This window comes from Sinohyriopsis cumingii, chromosome 1, assembly GCF_028554795.1.
Source record: "Sinohyriopsis cumingii isolate HCF-2022 chromosome 1, ASM2855479v2, whole genome shotgun sequence".
Classification (NCBI taxonomy): domain Eukaryota; kingdom Metazoa; phylum Mollusca; class Bivalvia; order Unionida; family Unionidae; genus Sinohyriopsis; species Sinohyriopsis cumingii.
This window is the reverse complement of record NC_142961.1, coordinates 176,314,623-176,336,491: the sequence shown is the minus strand read 5'-3', so window position 1 is coordinate 176,336,491 and position 21,869 is coordinate 176,314,623. Positions and strand designations below refer to the sequence as shown.

Here is a 21,869-nt window from a genome sequence, read left to right as displayed (position 1 = left end):
AGGACAGGAGTTATATTAAAGGGAGGGGTGTACATGATGATATTATATTCCATATATGAAATAAATAAGAGGATTAATGAGCTACATGTGCCTCAAAAAAAATTGAAAAGCTTTCCACCAACACACATGCAAACAAGTTAACAACTCAAATGCAAGATACCCCATTTCAGAGGCATAAAATGACCTCTACTTATATTTCCCATTTATCTGTGTTCTTTATAGATCATTTGTTCAGTGGTGTTAAGAAAACAAAGATTATGCATTTTAACAGAAAAAAATAAGAGGGGGAAGAAAGAACCAATACAATGAGGACACGATGAGCAAGGTGTCCTTCTATATTTCTTTGGTAATAACAAAGACAGGTAATAACAACATTCAGAAGCAAGAAATTAAATATATTTGAGATAAAATGAACAGTCCAAATGATTATATAAAACAACATTTACAATATCACAAAATGACAAATTTATACATCAACTGAAAATGTTAAATAATAAAAACATTTCCATAGAGAATAAATACATTCATTTAGTTTGGAAAAGAAACACCGCACATACTTGTTGAAAAGTCTAACTTTAAATTGCACAGACCCAGGTCTGATATCACACAATATCCAAGCAGATCTGGGTCTATGCATTTTTCTAGGAGTAATCAGTAAGAATAAAGAAAACATGCAATGGCAGATCAAGGTCTATGTTACTTGCAGTTGGCTTCAATTTATGAGCAAAGATGGATGGTAAAAAGATGCTTATGATGTAGATGTTATCTTCATTTACTGCAAGTAATGTATGCGTATCTGCTACCGATTTAACAGATGTACGAGTATCTGCTACCGATTTAACAAATGTAAGACTATCTGCTACTGATTTAACAGATGTAAGACTATGTGCAAATTTTGCATTGGAATGATCAAAACACTTTACTGAAAAGGTTTTGTAGAATTTGCCAATACATGCAACGAAATGAAAACCTCACATTTGCAATAAATAACACAGCACGTATGATTTAATCTGTCACATAAACTGATCATCTTCTCCCGTGTCCTTTGCACCTCTTAAAAACTGATTTTGTGCAGAACAGATGAAGGTTTCTAGACTTGCTTGTCAGTATACTTAAGTTCTTAAATTCAAATGCAATCATGGCCAAGCGCTTTTTATGAATTACAAAAATATCAAGATATTGTGTTATGAAATGACATTATCAAAGTTTTGCACTTTATTTGCCCTCAGATTAATAAATAGAGGTAGATACATAGTGACAAATCAATCCACATAAATAAAAGAAATATAAAAGAAGATCTACTATACGTAAAAGTAATAACTGGTAACAAAAGTTATGAATTTTTTTCTCCAAATGCTGTATCAATTTAATGTAAGTATGTGATACGAAGAAGTGTTCAATGACCAAGTAACTTTCTCTAAATATTTACAAATTGGTAACTGAAATGAAAATGTTTGTCAATAATTTGTGAACTAGCCATATTAACTGTATGAATTCATGAAACCCAATATGTACCCACCCGAATGCTCTGCAAAAACGTACTTTGATATCTCCTCATGTAGTTCTTTTACTGTCTAGGTTACGCTATAGTAGTATGTTGGTTACATCATAGAGCATAAAGGGCATATGTTGTTGAAATCCAACCTTGTCATCACCATACTGGAGCTTTACACTTCTGTCTACATTTTCAAGACGTATTAAATACAGACATATCTTACCAAATATAAGTGTGAAAACTGCAGGCTAGAATGATATGCAGAAGAAGAAAAAAACTATCCTGACTGGAGTGAGGTTGATATGTAAAATGGCTTTAATGGGTTACTGCTGTTAAAACATACAGACGAAACTGTCTTTTGAATGGAATTATATCTGAAATCTTCCACCATGCACACTGAAATATATTTTAGCAAACTTTACAGCCTTATACAAAAATGTATGCAAACTTTGTTTCATAATATTTCTTGTGCATAAGCACAGGATGCATTTAGATCTGTCCTGCAGTTTTCTTGTCTTTAAAAGTTTTAAAGCTTATAATAAGCAGCAGAATTGTTTCTTATAAACTTCAAACAGAATTTACACAAAATACATGAATCGCATATTTTCTATTTAAATTTTCCCAAAATGACTGACATTTCTTTTCAAAATATAACATTTTAAAAAGCATAGATGGCTTCAATAAACAAATGCTGGCTTGACAAGCCAGGTATAAAAAAAAGACAGATTTAACATCTTAAAATGTTTCAACAAACTGAATTTAAATAAATATGCTCATTATGATCAAATGGTGATAAAGTAAAAAGAAATAAACAGTATATATGAAAGACAGAACTGATTATAAGTTTCTTCTGTGTGGTATCGATCCTAACATTCAAAAGAATTACTGAAAGGTGTCAGACTTCATCTTTAACGTATATTGCACATAATTACACATGAAATAAAAATATAGTTCTTTCGTTAAAGAGTTGCAGATGTACAGTGGAAACTGTATTAGATGAAAGCAGCTTTTGAGGAAATTCAGCCAAGTTCAATTAATTTTTTTTTGTACAATTAAGACTCATTTCCTTCAAAAACAGATTAAAACTATTCATTTTGGCTTGATCTTTATCTAATTACAGCATAATTTGGAATAACAATCAAATCAAGAATAAGTCTTCTAAGACAGAGTAAATAAAATGTCACTAAACTAACTAAAAATAAGCAACATCCAGAAAAGAAAAAAATGTCTAGTAATAATTGTGCATTTAGGCATGTATAGAGTTCAAAGTTAAAACAGCATAGAACCAGATCTGCTGGCAAATTTACATGATTGGTTTTACTTATGGCTGCAAAAGAACAGAATAGACCATGGCCTGGAGATCATAAAACCTGGAGCCTGAGTATTCACTTACAGTCAATCAGAAACATTCTTGCTGAAGTAATGTTGTTTGTGGTTGGTTGAAACAAAATCTCAAGCTCGAGTTTTATTATTTCCAGGCCTGAAATGTAGCAAGTGAAAAGTAACGCACTGATGTATTATCCACAAAGAGAATAAAAGTTGTCTAATACTTCAACAAGCAGGTTTTCTAAAAGGCAAGGGAGAGCACTTCAAGTTCCAGCGATCAGATCTTCCACCTGAGAGAACTCCCACATTTGGCGCTAGGACAGAGAAGCTGGAGACTGAAGAAAACTGCTGCAGGCTTACACACAGTTACAAAAATGACACAAATCCTGTCATGGAAGGAAATTTCTTAAAAACATAATAATAGTTATAAAAATTTGAAAAAAGTTAGAATAGTTTTTCTAAAATCACTATACATCCACAACCATTTTCTTGTGAACATCCATATTTCCAACAACCTGAAAAATAAACAAATGGTCAGTAAATTTAACATTTTGACAGCAATAAATATCATCACAGTCAAGTGAGGAACTTATTTTTGAAAAACGCTTACAAACAATGTGACTGCAGCAATTTACATTTTATAAGGTTTGTTGCTCAAAGGGATAATTCATGATTAAAGTTAAAAAAACACCACATATTTTATAGTCATTTCTTTCACAACTAAATGAAGCTTGCATTCTCTTCAGTATCTACATTTAATTCTGTAATTAATCATTGAAATCTGTATTTTATCCAATACATTGTCCACAATGGAAACCCTCTTCTCAGACATAAAACACTTTTAACAAGAACACTCAACTCCATGCAAACTGAGAACAAATGCACTTAAATTTGATTTAATGATAATTTAATTTAATGACAAATATGAAAAAACTGAAGTCTATAATCTCAGGGAGATGGTTTTAATATTCAGCAGTTAAAAAGAAAATCCGAATTTTCTTGGATTTCTGGATATTCACTTTGGATAGTAGAACATCATCCCATCAAGGGATCTGTTTATATGTTTCTCCTTTTGTTGTTGTTGTGATGGTGCATTTAATGATAGGCTATACATGGCAGAGAGTATAACTGGAACCCATTAAAACCACTGACTCACGGAAACCTACAAAGAAGATTTCTTGCATACTCACATTAGCCAAGCCCAAGGCTTGAACACATGCCTTTTAGCCCTTTTGAACTGACCTTTAAAGTCTGGCATTTTTATGCATGGTAATTATTGTATAATGTTGAAATTGTAGAGCCTTTTGCACCTCTAAACATTGTGCTAACATTCTGGTACCTAAACAGGTGTTTTTAAGATACCATAGACATATTGAATAAGTAATGAAATATGTTTGATAACTAGATTTTCAAGCTGCCCATCATGATAAACTTACTGGATGTCTAAGCGGCGCCATTTTTATTCCAGACCAACTAGAAATTATTCAAAGTCTAACAGTGAAAAACCATACCAATAAAACCATCTGTTTGGGAGTAGCCAACCAATTTTCAAGCCGGCATCCATGATAGCTCAACCTGAGCCTTAGATTGACACCATTTTCATTCGTAACCAACTAAAGATCATAAAAGTCTTTAAGTAAAACCCCATGTTAATATTATAAACCATTCTGTAAGAACACTGACAACAAGATTTCCAACATGGCCAGTGTGGGGGACGCATTGCATGTCTGAGGCTCACCATTCTGATTTAGGACAAACTCAAGATCATAAGAAATCATTCAGTGAAAACTCCATGTTGATACAACCATCTGCTTCAGGTCTAGATTTCAAGATATTCACCATGTCAGCCAGTTGCGGCTAACAAGACAGTATAAGAAGTCTTTCTGACAAACCCTCACATCCATATGGCCATAACTTCCAAAGTAATAGAAATAAAAATCAAGCTGGTTGCCTCAATGGCAATACCATTTTCATCAAGGACCAATTATTTCTTGTGAAGAATGTGTTTGATGAAGGTCGGAAGAAGTTTCATGGCCATCCTCCCAGTAGATTAGAAGTATCATTAACAAACTTGTGTCAGCATGGTGTATGCCCTTCTGATCCAACCGAGTTAAAAGAAAATAGGACAAACACTTCCTAACTACAGAACCACAAATCCAGTTCCAACACTATCAATCTGCAGAAGCACCATTTAATCTGAAAAGTCTTACAGAATTGCTGGAAATAGCACAGTGACTCAATGATTTAGAACAAAATGAGCTCTGACCCACCGCACAAAATTCCTCGAATGATATTTTGCCATCACCATCTGTATCAGCATGGATTATTGTTTTATCCACAATCTGCTGCAGTTGGTGATCCTTCAGATTATTTCCTACCATCATCTTCAGAACCTGAAACAGCTCTCCATTGGAAATGTATCCATCTTTATCCATGTCATAGATCTTAAATGCAACTGAAAAAGATAATGTGCACTTTATAAACTGAAGGTAAGGTCATAGATTAAAATACGAATTCAGTCCTGTTTTAAGTTTCAGGAATAAACAATCCAAGCTTCTGTCTAATGACCTCAGTACAAAGTTAAAATGCCAAGTTAAGAAGCATCACTTGCTTTGATCTCGAATTAGATATGATCTGGACTAGCCAGTGTGGCTGTTAACTGTTCATCAATATTAATATTGTTAGAAAGACAATAGGCTGAGGGAGGGAGGAAGAGAGGGAGGGAGAGAGGGAGGGAGAGAGAGAGAGATGCTTAAACCATGAAAGATCATAATATTATAAATCCACTTTATTTTTCTTTAGTTTGAAACAATAGATACACATTCAAATTTTGTCTATAATGCCACAGACAGAAAATATAAAAAATTTGAGTTGCATTTATTAATACAGACCACTTCTTCTGCCAATAAAATGTCTCTCTAAACAGCTGGTTGCTCAATGGAAATTGTAACAATATATATATACATAAATTATATTGGCGTACTAAAAATCTGGCATAGAAATAACAAAACTCCTTGAGTGTGAACTTGAGATTTGTACTCAACAATTGCAAAGAGTCCTACTTTTGTAAAAAGTGTTTTGATTGGATGATAATGAAACTCAATGCTGAACTTAAGCTTAGAAGTTTCTTAATTTCCAGACCTGGTCTGAAATGTCAGGTGGTCTTTCAAAACAGATTTTAGCAAAATTTGTATTTATCAATTAATTTATGTTCTTCAACTAAGAATATAGACAGTCACTGCAGAATATGGCTAATAACTTTTACAAGCAAAAGCGGGAGGGGCATTAAAATTGAAAAAATGCACAATGAATAAGACACTTTCAAAGAACATTCCCTCTTTCAAAACAGATTTAAGCAAAATTTGTATTTATCAATTAATTTGCATTCTTCAACTAAGAATATAGAGTCACCGCAGAATATGGCTAATAACTGTTACAAGCAAAATGGGGGCATTAAAATTGATAAAATGCACAATAAATAAGACACTTTCAAAGAACATTCCCTCTAAGGGACCAATGCTCTAAAGCCTAATCAGCCCCACCACCCCCCCCAGAAATTCAAGATAAGACCAATTCTTCCTTTTAACAACTGAGTGTTGAAACCATCGCTGATATTCTTCAGCAATAAAGATTTTCAAATAGCTACTATAATGAACACAATGGATCTCAGCTAGGCTCCATTTTTGTTTGAATCAGTGGAAATTATTGGAAACTTTCGAGTCAAAAACCCATGTCAATATAACCATCTATTCAGGAATGACAGCAAGAATTTCAAGACAGTCAACATGACAGCCATATTACATATAACTGGCACCATTTTCAATTAGTATCAACTAAGTATCAGAAGAAATCTACTGCTGAAATAGCCATCCATTTGGAAGGATTAGAGAATATAATATTTTCAAGAGTGTCACAATGGTGACCATACCAAGGGTCAGTCTGCATCAATTTCATTTAGGACCAACTAAACATCACCAGATGTCTTCTGATGAAAATACCATGTCAAAATAATTAAGAGGACTAGCAATAGCAACAAGACCATTTTCACTGGACCAACCAGGCTATATAAGAATTCTGGTGAAAACCCCATTTTTATATGACTTCCATTTTGAATGAGTAATGATAACAAGATTTTCAAGTTGGCTGCCATATTCAACATCAGAATTACACCATTATCATTTAGGACCAATCAGACATCATACAAGTATTTTGGTGAAAGCACAATGACAGTATGGCTATCCATCTATGAGAACTAACAATAATAAGATTTTAAAGATTGCCATTGTGGCAACCATACTGTAGGTCAGATTGATGCCATTTTCATTTAATGACATTAAACCCCATGGTGACATGGCCATCCATTCAGAATTATTAGTCTATATGACATCTTGTAGTGAAAACCCCATGGTGACATGGCAATCCATTTAGAATTATTAGTCTATATGACATCTTGTAGTGAAAACCCCATGGTGACATGGCAATCCATTCAGAATTATTAGTCTGTATGACATCTTGTAGTGAAAACCCCATGGTGACATGGCAATCCATTCAGAATTATTAGTCTGTATGACATCTTGTAGTGAAAACCCCATGCTGACATGGCCATCCATTCAGAATTATTAGTCTATATGACATCTTGTAGTGAAAACCCCATGCTGACATGGCCATCCATTCAGAATTATTAGTCTATATGACATCTTGTAGAGAAAACCCCATGCTGACATGGCCATCCATTCAGAATTATTAGTCTATATGACATCTTGTAGAGAAAACCCCATGCTGACATGGCCATCCATTCAGAATTATTAGTCTATATGACATCTTGTAGAGAAAACCCCATGCTGACATGGCCATCCATTCAGAATTATTAGTCTATATGACATCTTGTAGTGAAAACCCCATGCTGACATGGCCATCCATTCAGAATTATTAGTCTATATGACATCTTGTAGTGAAAACCCCATGCTTACATGGCCATCCATTCAGAATTATTAGTCTATATGACATCTTGTAGAGAAAACCCCATGGTGACATGGCCATCCATTCAGAATTATTAGTCTATATGACATCTTGTAGTGAAAACCCCATGGTGACATGGCCATCCATTCAGAATTATTAGTCTATATGACATCTTGTAGTGAAAACCCCATGCTGACATGGCCATCCATTCAGAATTATTAGTCTATATGACATCTTGTAGTGAAAACCCCATGCTGACATGGCCATCCATTCAGAATTATTAGTCTGTATGACATCTTGTAGTGAAAACCCCATGCTGACATGGCCATCCATTCAGAATTATTAGTCTATATGACATCTTGTAGTGAAAACCCCATGCTGACATGGCCATCCATTCAGAATTATTAGTCTATATGACATCTTGTAGTGAAAACCCCATGCTGACATGGCCATCCATTCAGAATTATTAGTCTATATAACATCTTGTAGAGAAAACCCCATGCTGACATGGCCATCCATTCAGAATTATTAGTCTGTATGACATCTTGTAGTGAAAACCCCATGCTGACATGGCCATCCATTCAGAATTAGTAGTCTGTATGACATCTTGTAGTGAAAACCCCATGCTGACATGGCCATCCATTCAGAATTATTAGTGATAACAAGATTCTCAAGATGGAGACTGTGGCAACCATACTGGATTCGCAAGGAAGCATCATTTTCATTCAGGACCAACTAGACATATAAGAATAAGTCTTACTGTGAAAACTGCATGTCAATATGACTTTTTGTTCAGATGGAGTAACTGTAACAAAAATTTTTTAATGGCAGTCACACTGGGCATAAGATCTTAACTATATTTATTTAGGAAGTCTATATGACATCCTGTAGTGAAAACCCCATGCTGATATGACCATTCTTTCAGGAGAAGTAGCAATAACAAGATTTTCAAGACAATGGCTATGATGGCCATATTAGACATCAAATCAGCATGATTTCTATTTGGGACCAATAAAACCATACGACAAACATGTACATAAAGTTTTAAGGCAATCATCCAGTAGCTGAAGAGAAGTAGTGACAACAAACTTGGTCCAATTGACAGACAGCAGATGACAGATGATCCTATAAGCTCTTCTGGTCTAGAACCAGTTGAGCAGAAAAATAATAATAATTTGCTGTTGGGAATTCTAATAAAAGATGTTCAGTTAAAGCACACAGCATCATTTAATAGACAGATGAAATAATACGGATTATTTCCCATCAAAACAATGTTGACATGAACCAGAAGCTAAATGTAAATAAAATCACATACATAAATTTCACCTTTGAAAGTAAATTGTTTCAAGCAGTTTTATCTTATATTTGTACTATTCAGTTTTTCTTTTACATGATGGTGGACTCTAAATCTCCACATTTTTTCTTCTCTTTATCAAAATGGATCCAAACTTAAAATGGTGCCATGACTTTACAATTTGAAATTCAAGCACAAGAGTTGTGTCCAATGTAACAGTATGCCTGAAAACAAGTCTCACATGTACTCCTACTCCTTATGTCCTTCCAAAACTTGTAGCACAAAATACTGATGTTGATGATGCTGCCCCTGTTACCACAGGGAAAGTACTATTTACATACTGCACTCTGTTAAATGCATGCTAAATATTTAGCCTAATGAAATGAATACTCACATCTAAGTTTTGACTCTTTGTCTCCTTTTACACTGAACTGAGATACTCCCTCTATGAATTCTGAAAAAAGGAATTAGATTTTATTTTTGCAGTGTATTCTCAAGATCTCTCCTGCAGAAATCAAATGTCATGTCTTATATGTTGATTTTTTTCTTGAAAATTTACTAGATGGACTAGTGATGCTGCTTAATCATCAATGGATCTAAGCATCTATAAAAAATTTCTTTGTCTTGATGACTGGGAAGCGTATGTCATATAAAATATTTTGATAGAAGGCCCTGTTATTAGGCAAATTCCTATAGGCTATACAGGTACTTGATAGAAAATTTGGGAACAATACTTCACACATATAAACTAAATGTAATTGAAAGATTTTTTTAATTAGCTAAGAAATGAGACAGATGTGCAAGATGGTAAAGTAACCTTTAGTAATTGATAGCACATGACTCACCGAAATGAAATCAAAGAGTTGATCCATTATCCAACTCGGTAATCTTCCACCTATTTAGTAAACAAGGTCAGTTATGACCAATTGAAACATCACTTGGATTAGAGAGTCAGACAGCATTATGATTTTTTTTAAAGTGGCGATGTTTTTGTTATCAATATTTTTATTGGACCGTGACATGATCAGTAAATGTTGCTAAGCTTTAACAATATCAAGTCAAGCAGTAAAATGACTGATAATGTAGGTGACAGTGTATCAACAATTTATTAGAGCAAGTGTTCAAAGAAATTAAATGATCAATTGTAAATTAGGGCAACTGTTACATTTTGAATAAAAAATCTGTGCCATACAAAGATTGTAAACATTTACAAACATGATCAATATTTTTAATTTGTTCCAGGCATCAGATTATCATAATTACTCAGCCCTGCCCAGCGGCTATGTCACTAGGGGTGGGGTAAAAACATAAACACATGTTGATTGTACTTTGGAATTCATGTTTTTATTATTTTTGAAGATAATGAAAATAAGAATTCCTAGGTATGACCAACATATTTCCATAAGGCATTTTATTCTCTCTCTCTCTATTATATATATATATATATATATATATATATATATATATATATATATATATATATATATATATATATAGAAGAGGGAGAGAAATAGAGAAATGTATAGAGTAAAGATCTTAATAAATTCCAAGCAATGACAAAGTGACATCTTGTGGGTTACAAAACACCCCATGGGCTCATGATGACTATACACAAGTTTTCCTGCAGCACCTTTTCATGCCATGTTTCTAACATATGAACCCATTATGTTTCCTCTCCTGTTGAGATTAAAAGTAAAATGAAAAGTGTTGGCACAATCTAAACAGATAGTACTTATATTCCTATCTGTGGTACCTAATACAGCCACAAGCTATGACTTTCCCTATCTCAGATGACTACTAAATTTCATAAAATCATCTATTCAGAAAACTGCTTTTTCATCATTGTTGCACTAAGGGGATGTGTGTAGTGATTACTAACAAAATTTAGATGTTTTATGTATTTTAGCTACTACTGTACATTTTTACTGGGAACCTAGTACATGTAGTACTACCAAGGATCCAAGTTTCAAGTTCCTAGCTTCAATGGTATAGGAAAGAATGAAGGACCTTACACATAATATCTTTGTATGGATCATGGAAAAAAAGCATGGTCAATAGTTGAACAAAAGAGCACCTGAAGTGCACTTGGCCAGATTAGAAGGGACCTGAAGCATGTTCTGCCACATCAGATGGGAAACTACAATGCAAACTATATACAAGAAAGATAAAAATAGACATAGTTTAGCATTTGCATATCTAAAGAGGATAAAGGTATAAAGCTTACTATTTCAAACAATGTTTGACAAATGCTAAATAAAGATTTATATTTGAACTTTTTGTTGATTACATTTAATTCTGATTTTTGGGGGAATTATACAGGATCTGCAATGTCTAGTTCAAACCTAGCCGCAGACAGTGAATGAGTGCGATCCTCACTAATTATTCTGCTGTCCAATGAAATTGTCTGGTTGATTTTCAGGTCCAATGAAATGTGCTGAGCTTCCTAACTATTCAAGGCGACTAGATAATAATTGTTCATAACTCATAACAGCTCTTACAGGTGTGTATGGTAACTGCTGATAATAACTCATGAGGGCTCTGTTACAGAAATGCATTGAAATAAGAGGCCAAGGATCTGTCACATGAATTCCTCTGAGTACATTATGTATGTACCAAAACATGTGCTATGCAACAAAATGTGTTTATCGTCTACTGTTTATGTAAATAATTACAGGAGACCAGAGCCACATAGTTTTATGAATAAATGTTTCCACATCATTCAGGAGTATAATGAATCATCACAAACCACTATAAAGTCCAAGCCAGACTTTCATTATTGCTGATGATGGGGAAGCAAGTCTTCTGTTCACAATTTGTCTGTCTTTCCCTTACAACTATCTATGCATTATATTCTCAATTCAGACCTTTCCTTTCTTTCTTATGTACATATCTGGTTGCCTTAGCAACTCAGTTGGTCGAGCATCTGACTTATAATACAACAGTTGTGGGTTCAATATATGCCCAGGCCACTTCAGGTCAGTTTCCTCAGCCTGCCTTAGGAAAGGCACTCAACTCCCATTTCCTCAGCACAACATAGCCAATATTGGGTTAAAAGAAAAAAACAAATCAACAATATATCTATCTACATATACTACTAGATGTGTCTTTTTGACAAATATGATAACTGGCACAAGTTTTAATATGCAAAAATTATGAAGAAAAAAAGAAAAATAAATTGTTTATTTGTAAATTAAAACAAGGCTTTAAAAAAATGATCTAATTTTTACCTAATTTTTTAAACTTTTTTTGAGATGTCCTGTTTTTAGGCAAGCTCAAATTTCAAATCTCCCATTGGTAAGTTCAATTTTCCTGTCAGCTATAAAATATTTTCCATCAATGCAACTATTTTTTGCTGAAGATTAGAAGATGATGTAAATTAACCTGGTATGTGGCAGGTTTAGATTTGCTTGGGAAGGGTTCAAAATATGTACACTTCCAATTCATGTATTTTGCAAATCTGAAACTAATCATGGTAAAAATGTAGAATTGGGAAGCATAATCAGATAATGTTTCCAAATACATATGCTTCATTTAGCCCACTATGACGAATGTCTTGGTGATGGAATGAATGTTCCTTAGTTCAATGACCAGGGCATTGTCAGTGCAACATTTTTGTGAATAACTTTACTCACTTGGAGAATGATCCTGCCACTAAATATCAAAGTCAAACACGTTCCCATTTCCCATGGGACAACAACCAATGTTATCCCTAGATGTTGCTATGGTAAGTGTGACACTTTGCTGGCAGGGCCATGTGTGCTCGCATTTACAGATCAGTGACATCTCACCTCCATTCATGTGGGTTTAAGTCTTAGGCTTGCCCAGCATGGTTGAGTTGTTGTTGTTGTTGGGTTTAACGCCATTTTTCAGCACACGATAGGCTATACATGGCGGCCAGTATTAATGGTGGAGGAAGAACCCGAGAAAACCCCGGAAAGAACCACCGACCCACAAGAAGCTACTGGCAAGCTTTCTCACATACCAACATTGGCTGAATCCGAGACTCGAACCGCCGCAGACAGAGGTGAGATGGCAGTGATCCGTAACGAAGAGCGCTTTAGACCACTCGGCCACTCGGGGCCCCAGCATGGTTGAGTAAGAAAGCTTGCCAGTAGCTTTCTGATGGTTGGTGGTTCTTCACAGGATTTGTTCAGGTTCTCACTGCACCCAGTATACTGGCTGCAATGTATAGCCTATCATTTCTTGAAAAACGGCATTAAACCCAAAACAACAATGCTTAATTGGCTGTCATTACCTGACATAACTTCAACATCTTCATCCATTTGTCTCATATTTTCAGCATCTGCTTAGTGTACATACTAGTTCATATCGGTGTAATTATCCAATTAAACAAGTCTGATCTTGTATGGCATGATATGATTGTTGTTGCTATAGGGTTTAATGCCATTTTTCAGCACAAGATAGGCTATACATGGCAGCCAATATAATTGGTGGAGGAAGAACCCTGGAAAACCACAGGAAAACCACCGACCCATGAGAATCTACTGGCAAGCTTTCTCACATACCAACATTAGCCGAGCCTGAGTCTTGAACCCACGCAGACAGCGGTGAGATGGCAGTGATCCAGAACGGTGAGTGCTTTAGACCACTCGGCCACTTGGGGCCCCCGGCATGGTATGATAATAATGTCAATCAATGAAACAACTGTCTTCATTACCATCAAATGAAATGAGACAAAGATGTCAACTCATGAATAAGCTTAACCAGTCAACTGTCTAAATTGACCAAGGGAAGCAACTCGCTTTGTATACCATCAGGAAGAACATAGCTATATTCAAAACGAGAAAATTATACACTAAAACAACAGAAAAAATGGATTTGGCATAATTAAACAGGATGAAGCCACCACAAAATAAGAACATAGCACACAAGAAATTTGTTTGTATCGAATCACATGACTAGAATGGCCTGCAAAGACAAAAACTCATCAACAGTATTCCCATGCTTCTTTTAAAAGTTTCATTTTTGATTGCAACTACAGTAAAACCTGTCCTGAGAGACCACTGCTATGAGAGACCGCCTGTCTTGAGAGACCAGGTTCTCCATGTACAGATTTAGAGATTATATAGTGTTATAACCTGTTATGAGAGACCACCTGTCATGAGAGACCATTATGTTTTGGCAGAAGGGGTGGTCTTTCAAGACAGGTTCCACTGTATCATGGATATACAAGTTGCTTCAAATGATAAAGCTTAAGTTCAGCTATGAAAACCTTATATTCTGAAATACCGACCTTTAAAATCTACTTCTCCATTTCCATCAGTGTCAAAAATATCTATAACTCGTTGTACCAGTGGGTTCTGTTGCAATTCTGGCAGAGACATAAATTCATCAACACTCAGAGCTCCAGAATTGTCTAAATCTAACTTTTTAAATCTTTTTCCCAATCTTTTTATTTCCTCTGCATCAACTGAAACAAAAGTTAACAAATGCTGAGTCATAAAACACTTAAAAAGTACATTACTTTTTTTATATACAAATTATGAAGTTAATTCCATGCTTCAAGTGAATTGCACATGAAACTACTGCCATTTAAAGTTAATAAACAGTACTACAAGTTCTAATCTAATGATTGAGATTATTGGTTTAGACACAAAAATTGGTCTTTCAGCATGTTATGGAAGCAAAGAGTGATTAAAAGAAAATTTAACCGTAAACAAGAATTCCACTCAAGGATTTTCCTACAATTCCAAAGTTGGGCCCTGGGCCCTTATAATTTGGTAAAATCTGCTTATACTTGAGCTCAACAGGAATGTCTGGAATAGAACAAAAAGACTGTGTGTATTGCCGACCAGAATGCAGTGTTTTAATGCCATAAAGCAACCAGCAAGCAGTCTTACTATGGACTGAATAGTCACAAGGTGTGAGTAATGGTGTCCTGTATTACAGTATAGTCAAATGGTTCTCATAAAATAACTGCAGTGAATACATGCTTCATTTGTATTAGTTCTTTCTAATATTTCACTCAGTAATGTCTCAAGGGAAAAAAAACTGAACCTCAAACCTAACTCCTCTCATGTGGGAATTTCTTGTCCAAATCGAGAAATTGGGTATTTTTATAATGTGCAATTTTCTAAAATTTAAACAATATAGCAAGCCATAACAGTACTTACAAGTTGAGCATAATTCCATCGGAAGTGAAGTTTCATTACCCTGAAATAGATAACAAAACTTTACACATCTGTATTAAGATTTATATTTACATGAAAGCTAGAGACATTTATTTAGCTTTGAATTCTTCCTCACAACAATATTTGGAGTACATATGACAACAGGGAGCAGCAGTAGCTCAGTGGTTAAGGCCTTGGATTCATGACCAGAAGGGCACAGGTTTGATTCCCACTACTGGATTTGCCTGGAACAACTACTGTGGTTTGTCTGTGGAGCAATGTACTTAATTCAGTTTGTCTCGGTATAATATAATCTTCAATATACTGATGTGCCATAAAATAACAAAAACCAAACCTGACAAAGGGCACGCTATTAAACCCCAAATATATATATATTTTTTACACTTCCAATATGTAAAGGTTATTATGCCCTTAAATGCCATTGGGCAAAGGGGCATGAAGTTGTAATCTGTTATTAGTATCATGTGCATAAGTATTACCATTCTATGCACAATCAGGGCTTGAAATATCTGTAAAATGTCTAATGGGCAAAAAGAATTTTAAGGAATTCAAGATAAGACTATTTTTTCCTTTCAACTGTTGAATACTAAAAAAACCATCTCTTATATTCCTCAGCATGAACAAGATTTTTAAATTAGCTGCTGTGGTATAAACACTGGACGTCAGCTTGTCAACATTTTCACTGAGGGCAAAGTAGACGTCATTAAAAGTCTCTTAGTGACGACAGCATGTCTTGATGATCAATACGCTTAGTACTGTATCATAAGAAGTCTACTGGTTAAAACCCCATGCTGATCTGGCTATCCGATTGGACAGAGTAGAGATACAAATATTTTTAAAACATTAATTCCATTCAGGGGCATCAACAATTACAAGAACTTTTAGATAGCTGCAGTGGTGGCTATATTGGATATCAGATTGGCACCGTTTTCACTGAAGAGCTACTGGACAAGTCAGTAAGACTTTATATTCACATACAGTTGTGATAACAAGATTTTTAAGATGGCTGCCATGGCATACATTTTGGATGTCAGGTCAGCACCATTTGTACTTAGAGACTGTATGATACAGATTTTAGCTGGGGGTCCCTCCAACAGCAAGATGCAAATGACACGGCACAAATATGTCTTCTTTAGCTCATAATAAGATGGTAATCAACATACATATATACATGGATCCTGAATTTCCTCAAAATGTACTTTCTTAGTTCTGAAAATCTAAATGACATGGCCTGCAAAACCTGATACACACCAAAACTGTACTGGAGTTTTGTGTACATTTTCAACTGAACTCTACAATGAATCGACATAGTCCATCATAATCACAAAAGCCAATTTGAACTGAATCAACATAAAAACAAAATTCATCCATTCCAGACCAAATGGAAGAGTTCCTTCAATGTGCATTCATTCACGATATGACTCTATATTTAAATTTTACCGGTAAATAGACCAAAACGACAATTCTAACTATCAAGTGCATGACTAATCTCAAACTTCGCTGGCGGTGCTATGTGGGCATTAATATTGTTATTGTGTATTGATTTTTTAATCCAGCATTAATTGAATTACTTTTTTGCTTCAAGTGTGTATTTTGTTATAAATAAGCCTTAGGTATAAATAATAAAAAAATGAGTATATAATAAAAAGGTTACTGCATTTGTAATTTGTATGGGAAAATGTGAACTCATTTTCTCGGAACAGTACTGTCCTCCCAAAAGCATACATGCCAACCCCTGGTGAGGAAAAAGCATAATCTAAGTGGACAAAAATAGCCATCCACAGAATACAAAGTGAAAATTAAAAAGGAACTTACAGTGTGTGAATTAAATTCCAAACAGTCCTAAAGTTTCTATCACCTAACCCTACGTACAAACGTTTGAAATTCCAATAGAATTCCATTGGTGTTCGAAATAAATTCCAATACTGAATGTGTTGATGTGCCTGTAGTCTGTAGTCTTGAATGTGCCAATGGCCTGGCATGTGGCTATATGATAACAGTCTTTTAATATATCACAATAATAAATACACAATAATACAATCCAAGATGCTCTCAACTTAATTCAGTATAATTCCGTATTAATTGTTTAGACCATTAATGAGCATTTTGCAATTCCTATTTTTGCCAAATCAGGAGTCCTGGACTCATAGTTTTAAAATCCTAGTGAGACCTCATGTCATACAAAACTGTTCCAGGTGGACATTATGATCATAATATATTGCAAACATGTTATTTCATTCAAAAGAAAGTCATTTCAAATAAATAACAAAATTACAAAACTTTGAACAACATTCAGAATTTCACAACGTTCATTGTCACATCAACTTGTTCTTCAATAACATTAATCTGTTAAATAATACACAAAATGAATACTTTACAAGGATTGTTGCAGAATGGGATGAGACAGACAGTATTTTTAAAACCAGATCAATAATGATATAAAAAATTGACTACATGAAGAATCTGACTTTTCGTCAGTAGAAAAGTATATTCCACTTTAAAATGGAGAAAAATCATGTCTGAAATTGAAAATACCAGTATGTAACATGCTATAAAAAAAATTTTAAACTTTGGTCATCGGAATATTGTTTTAAAGTACCAACAAAGATAAAAGAAAACTAAAGTTAAAATAAACATAACTTGATTTCCTTAAAATAACCCGTATTTCATGTTACATGTACTAGTATCTATTTTTGTACTTGAGTTTAGATATCAAGCTTGGACAAGCTCAATTTTTCTGTCCTATGCAAGCCGACTTTAATGTGTAAGTCTGGATCACTATAAATTCTATTTCTAAAGTACCAATGTCATTGCAAATGACTAGACTGTGACAAGATACAAAATGTGACACACACACACACAAAACAATCAATATTTATCACAAATGCAAGTTATATCACTAAAGCAACAATATGTACATCCACAAATCAAAGATAAGTTTAAACTTTTTCCTTTGTACAAGAACTAATTGACACTAGATTACACTGTAGAGTACATGGTTGTATACATGTCAAACTCCCTGTTTCTGACCATGTTGCACTATACTTTGTTTACAATTCATGATCAGTTAGTCATAACATTCCACAAATCAAAAGAAATGAACTTCATGTAAAGTATGCAGTTTCTCATATCTTACCAGATTAATTCTTAATTTTTATATGATTAATGATTTTCTCTTATATGGCATACATGAAATCAGCTAATCATTCAGGTGCTTTATTCAAAGGCATCTTATTTACCCACTGGTAGCATGAGAAACAAGCAAACAGAATATTAATTGTACCAGAAAGATTACTAGTAAATATACATAACCCTATAAATCATCAGAACCCTGATTCCTTGAACAAGGCTGAGTGCATAACCAGTTATTTGTGATGCCAGAGGAACCAGAATTTATTTTCCTCCTGACAAGACCAGTTCCCACTGACTGTTTTCTTCTGAGAAAGCAGAGCTCTTGACACGTACACTCTGAAGGCCAAGTTCATCTGAGGCTGAGCAATCTGTCGGGCAGTCTGAGTTTTCTGACATTCCTTACCTCACCTTAGATATTTTGATAACAAAAATGTCAAAATATCTCAAATTGGGTGGCGAAGGTCATAGCAAACTTGAGCTACATGCCAAGTGAATAGTACTTTTTAGTACTTCTGACTGACTTTATTCCCATTTTGTTTCACTGAATGAGCTTTAAATGGCAAATGTGTTTTATTTTATTTGGGTGTTTCATATTTTTGGACATCTTTTAGACTTTAAGTTTTAGTTAACTACAGCACAGACAACAAAAGAATGCACAATCCCATGATTCTTTTATCAACCACCACATATCTGATGCTTGGTTGTATACAGAGTTCAAAGAACAAACATATGCCAACAAATATACATAGAATGCATTTAAGACAAACACAGATATGGATCTTTTTTTCATGGATCAGTAATAAAAAAAAAGATCAACACTTATGAGCTGATATCATTCAACAATAAACTAAGATCAAAGTTCTCGAAAGTCCCACTGTCATTGGTTCATATATTGGTGTTTCTAATAATGTTTATTTTGGCACAAAACATCAAGAAAATGGTGAAATTTGTACAAATTTCTGGAGCCATGCCATGATTTTTTTATATTCAAATTCAAACATGGTCCCTTCCTCAAAATGATAATAAACTTTTTATACATTATTTCTTGTACTTTAAAGAAAAACTAATTCGTGTACAAAAAAAAATCTATTAAACTACAGAAGCCATGCCACAATTGTGTTATAATGGAGCATGCTATAGAGAGGTCACACCGTACTTACAAAAAATTAATCTGATGAGTTATTATTAATAATGAATCCAACAGCACATGGTTATTTGGCTCCCTTGCAATAGATGTATCTTGTATCAAAATTTATTCCTGTCTTTTACAATTCAACAGACAAATCCATATAGATGTTGCTGGCAAAAAAAATTTTTATGATTCTGATTATGTTTTGTAAGTTTTAAAAAACTGATAAAATGTTCATTAATGTTTTTTGAATGCAGAATATGTTGACAATTCTGAGCAATCTTCAAAATTAACATAAAAATTCAACCATTTATGAAACCACACATACAAAAACTAAAATCAGGAAATGTTCATAAGTGGCAAAAAAATTTAATAAAGTACTAGACATCAGGGTCATAGAGGAAAACAAATTCATTTTCCCACCTGTGGGCTCAAGCATACGACCTCAGATTAAAAATCAAGTGTTTATGCATATCTGAGTATATGTGTCAAAGGCTTTATTCACTAGGCAACAGTTAAGACTTAACTTAAGTAGATGCAAAGCTGTATATCACATGCAGAAACATGCTAAGTATTATTCAAAGAAATTAGTTTGCATGTTGGTTTTTTTCTCAATAGCCAAACACTCCAATAGTTACAACATGAAACTACATACTTTAATACCTGAATCAAAATAATAAGAATTAGATCTGTTAATCTGTCATTGTGTATGTGTTTGATTTTGATATTAAACATTGCTTTAACAATTTGAATCATATCAATATGATGTCTGCAATGTGGCAGTTTATCGCGATGTCCACCACTGGTACCTTAACCTCTTAGACCACATCAGCAGTCATTTCTTTATGAATTGAAAATTCTTTAATTATTATCCATTTTAACAATAAGCTGAAGTCAGATTAATTATGAACAATTATCTAGTTTATAAATGTGTACATGTAAATTTATATTACCCATATGACTGGGCCATTACCCCTTAAGGGCCAAACATGTTTTGTATTTAAGTGAAAATAAGGTTTTCTGTTTGTTTTTTAAACAGAAGTGATCATCAGGAATATAACTTGAGTGGATTAAGTGACCACCATGATAACTGGGTTTCAAAAAATTGTGTGAGCTGTACTGTTGTTCTCAAAGTTGCAAGCAAAATCAATATATATGTATATGGCTTAGAAAGAAGTAGAATGCATATTTACAACATAGAGCTAATGTAATTTTCATTATCTTTATATGGGTGTTGAGTCAAGTTTGACAGAATAACATTTACAGAACTATGCAGCATATCTATTATGGACAAGGTGGTGAAATATAAGCAAATATATAATTCAATTCATAGTGTGTATTGTGCAAGTTTACAATTTTCTTTGCTATCACCACGACTGTACATTTAACATGGAAACTTTGATAGTGATTAGGTTACAGACGTGTAACATGACTCGGTGATGGGAATGTACTGAATGGAAAAAGACCAAAAATGGCAGCATCTATTACATTTCATTGGGATGTTTAGGCAGTGTAAGCAAGACTATCTGTGCATGCAACATAAAATACTAATTTCTGCTTGTTTATTCTTTATGAAATGCAATAATTACAAACCACTCAATTATGTTTGCTGTTATATATGTCCATACAATGCAGTATCAAATTGATAACTGTAGCTGTTATAAATAAATTTTCAGCAAAACAGGTTGCACCTGCACGTTCCACTCAAGTTTGTTATTAATTTTTAAGTAAATAATGCAGCATTTTCCACTTAATACGATCTAAACATCAAGTTTAATATTAGCACACCCACCCACTCATGAAGCCTGTTCGCAAAGGCAAAAACTCTAAATAGTACACCGTTACAGCCTGTTGGTCGAAGAGTAAAAAAACAAATATTTATTCAGCCTCTACATTAATGTTTTGAAATAATCACGATTATGAATCTGAACTGTTCAAACCAGAGATGACCAGAGCTGACGTACCAATTATTTTAAGAATCTAACACCCACCCCCATTATTTTACTGCCCAAGATTCGCATTTTCTATTGGAATATACGGTTGATATAAATAAGTACTATTATCAGGTATGAGTGCGCTCTTTGACTGAGTTTGCAGTGATGTTTTCCACATACCATCTTTAATGCTGTAGTTACTGTGTAGTCCTAATCGAATTTCACTGTTTAAGAGTTTTTGCTGTCGATCTCTTCTTATAGACACATCCGGGCAAGTGGGTAATTCGGTAAACTAGAACGCAGGAACGGAAATGTAAATATGTGCAACTTCCTTTTCCTGCCGGTGCAATGGCTTCAGGTGTAAGTGTGAAAGGGTGAATGAAATATCACAATTCATCAGAATAATGATATATAAATGGCAATACAATCTTTATGTTTCTTCTTTATC

At 34.1% G+C, this 21,869-nt stretch overlaps 2 protein-coding genes across 2 annotated transcripts in view; one reads left to right on the top strand and one right to left on the bottom strand.

Moving 5' to 3' along the window:
- Positions 1-374: 374 nt before the first annotated feature.
- LOC149808438 (calcineurin subunit B type 1) lies at positions 375-21,702 on the bottom strand. The gene is made up of 6 exons (XM_089977200.1): positions 21,602-21,702; positions 15,209-15,248; positions 14,329-14,505; positions 9,469-9,528; positions 5,092-5,276; positions 375-3,336 (listed from the first exon to the last, which is right to left on the bottom strand). The coding sequence occupies exons 1-6, from the start codon at positions 21,602-21,604 to the stop codon at positions 3,289-3,291; spliced, it is 513 nt and encodes a 170-aa protein (XP_089833326.1). The 5' UTR covers positions 21,605-21,702; the 3' UTR covers positions 375-3,288.
- The window catches only part of LOC149808437 (elongation factor 1-gamma-like), a 51,351-nt gene continuing 51,178 nt past the window's right edge, over positions 21,697-21,869 (top strand). The window contains exon 1 of the mRNA XM_089977185.1: positions 21,697-21,781. Within this exon, the coding sequence (XP_089833311.1) occupies positions 21,770-21,781 (12 nt within the window). The 5' untranslated portion in view covers positions 21,697-21,769. The remainder of the gene's footprint in view (positions 21,782-21,869) is intronic.

What these genes read in the sequence shown, in the direction of transcription:
- LOC149808438 (XM_089977200.1), bottom strand. An exon ending in CAAAGAGTCAAAACTTAGAT is followed by an intron (nt 5,277 to 9,468) that starts GTGAGTATTCAT and finishes TATCTTTTTCAG; the next exon opens with TTGCATTTAAGATCTATGAC. An exon ending in CATTCGAGGAATTTTGTGCG is followed by an intron (nt 3,337 to 5,091) that starts GTGGGTCAGAGC and finishes TTTATTTTTCAG; the next exon opens with GTTGTTGGAAATATGGATGT.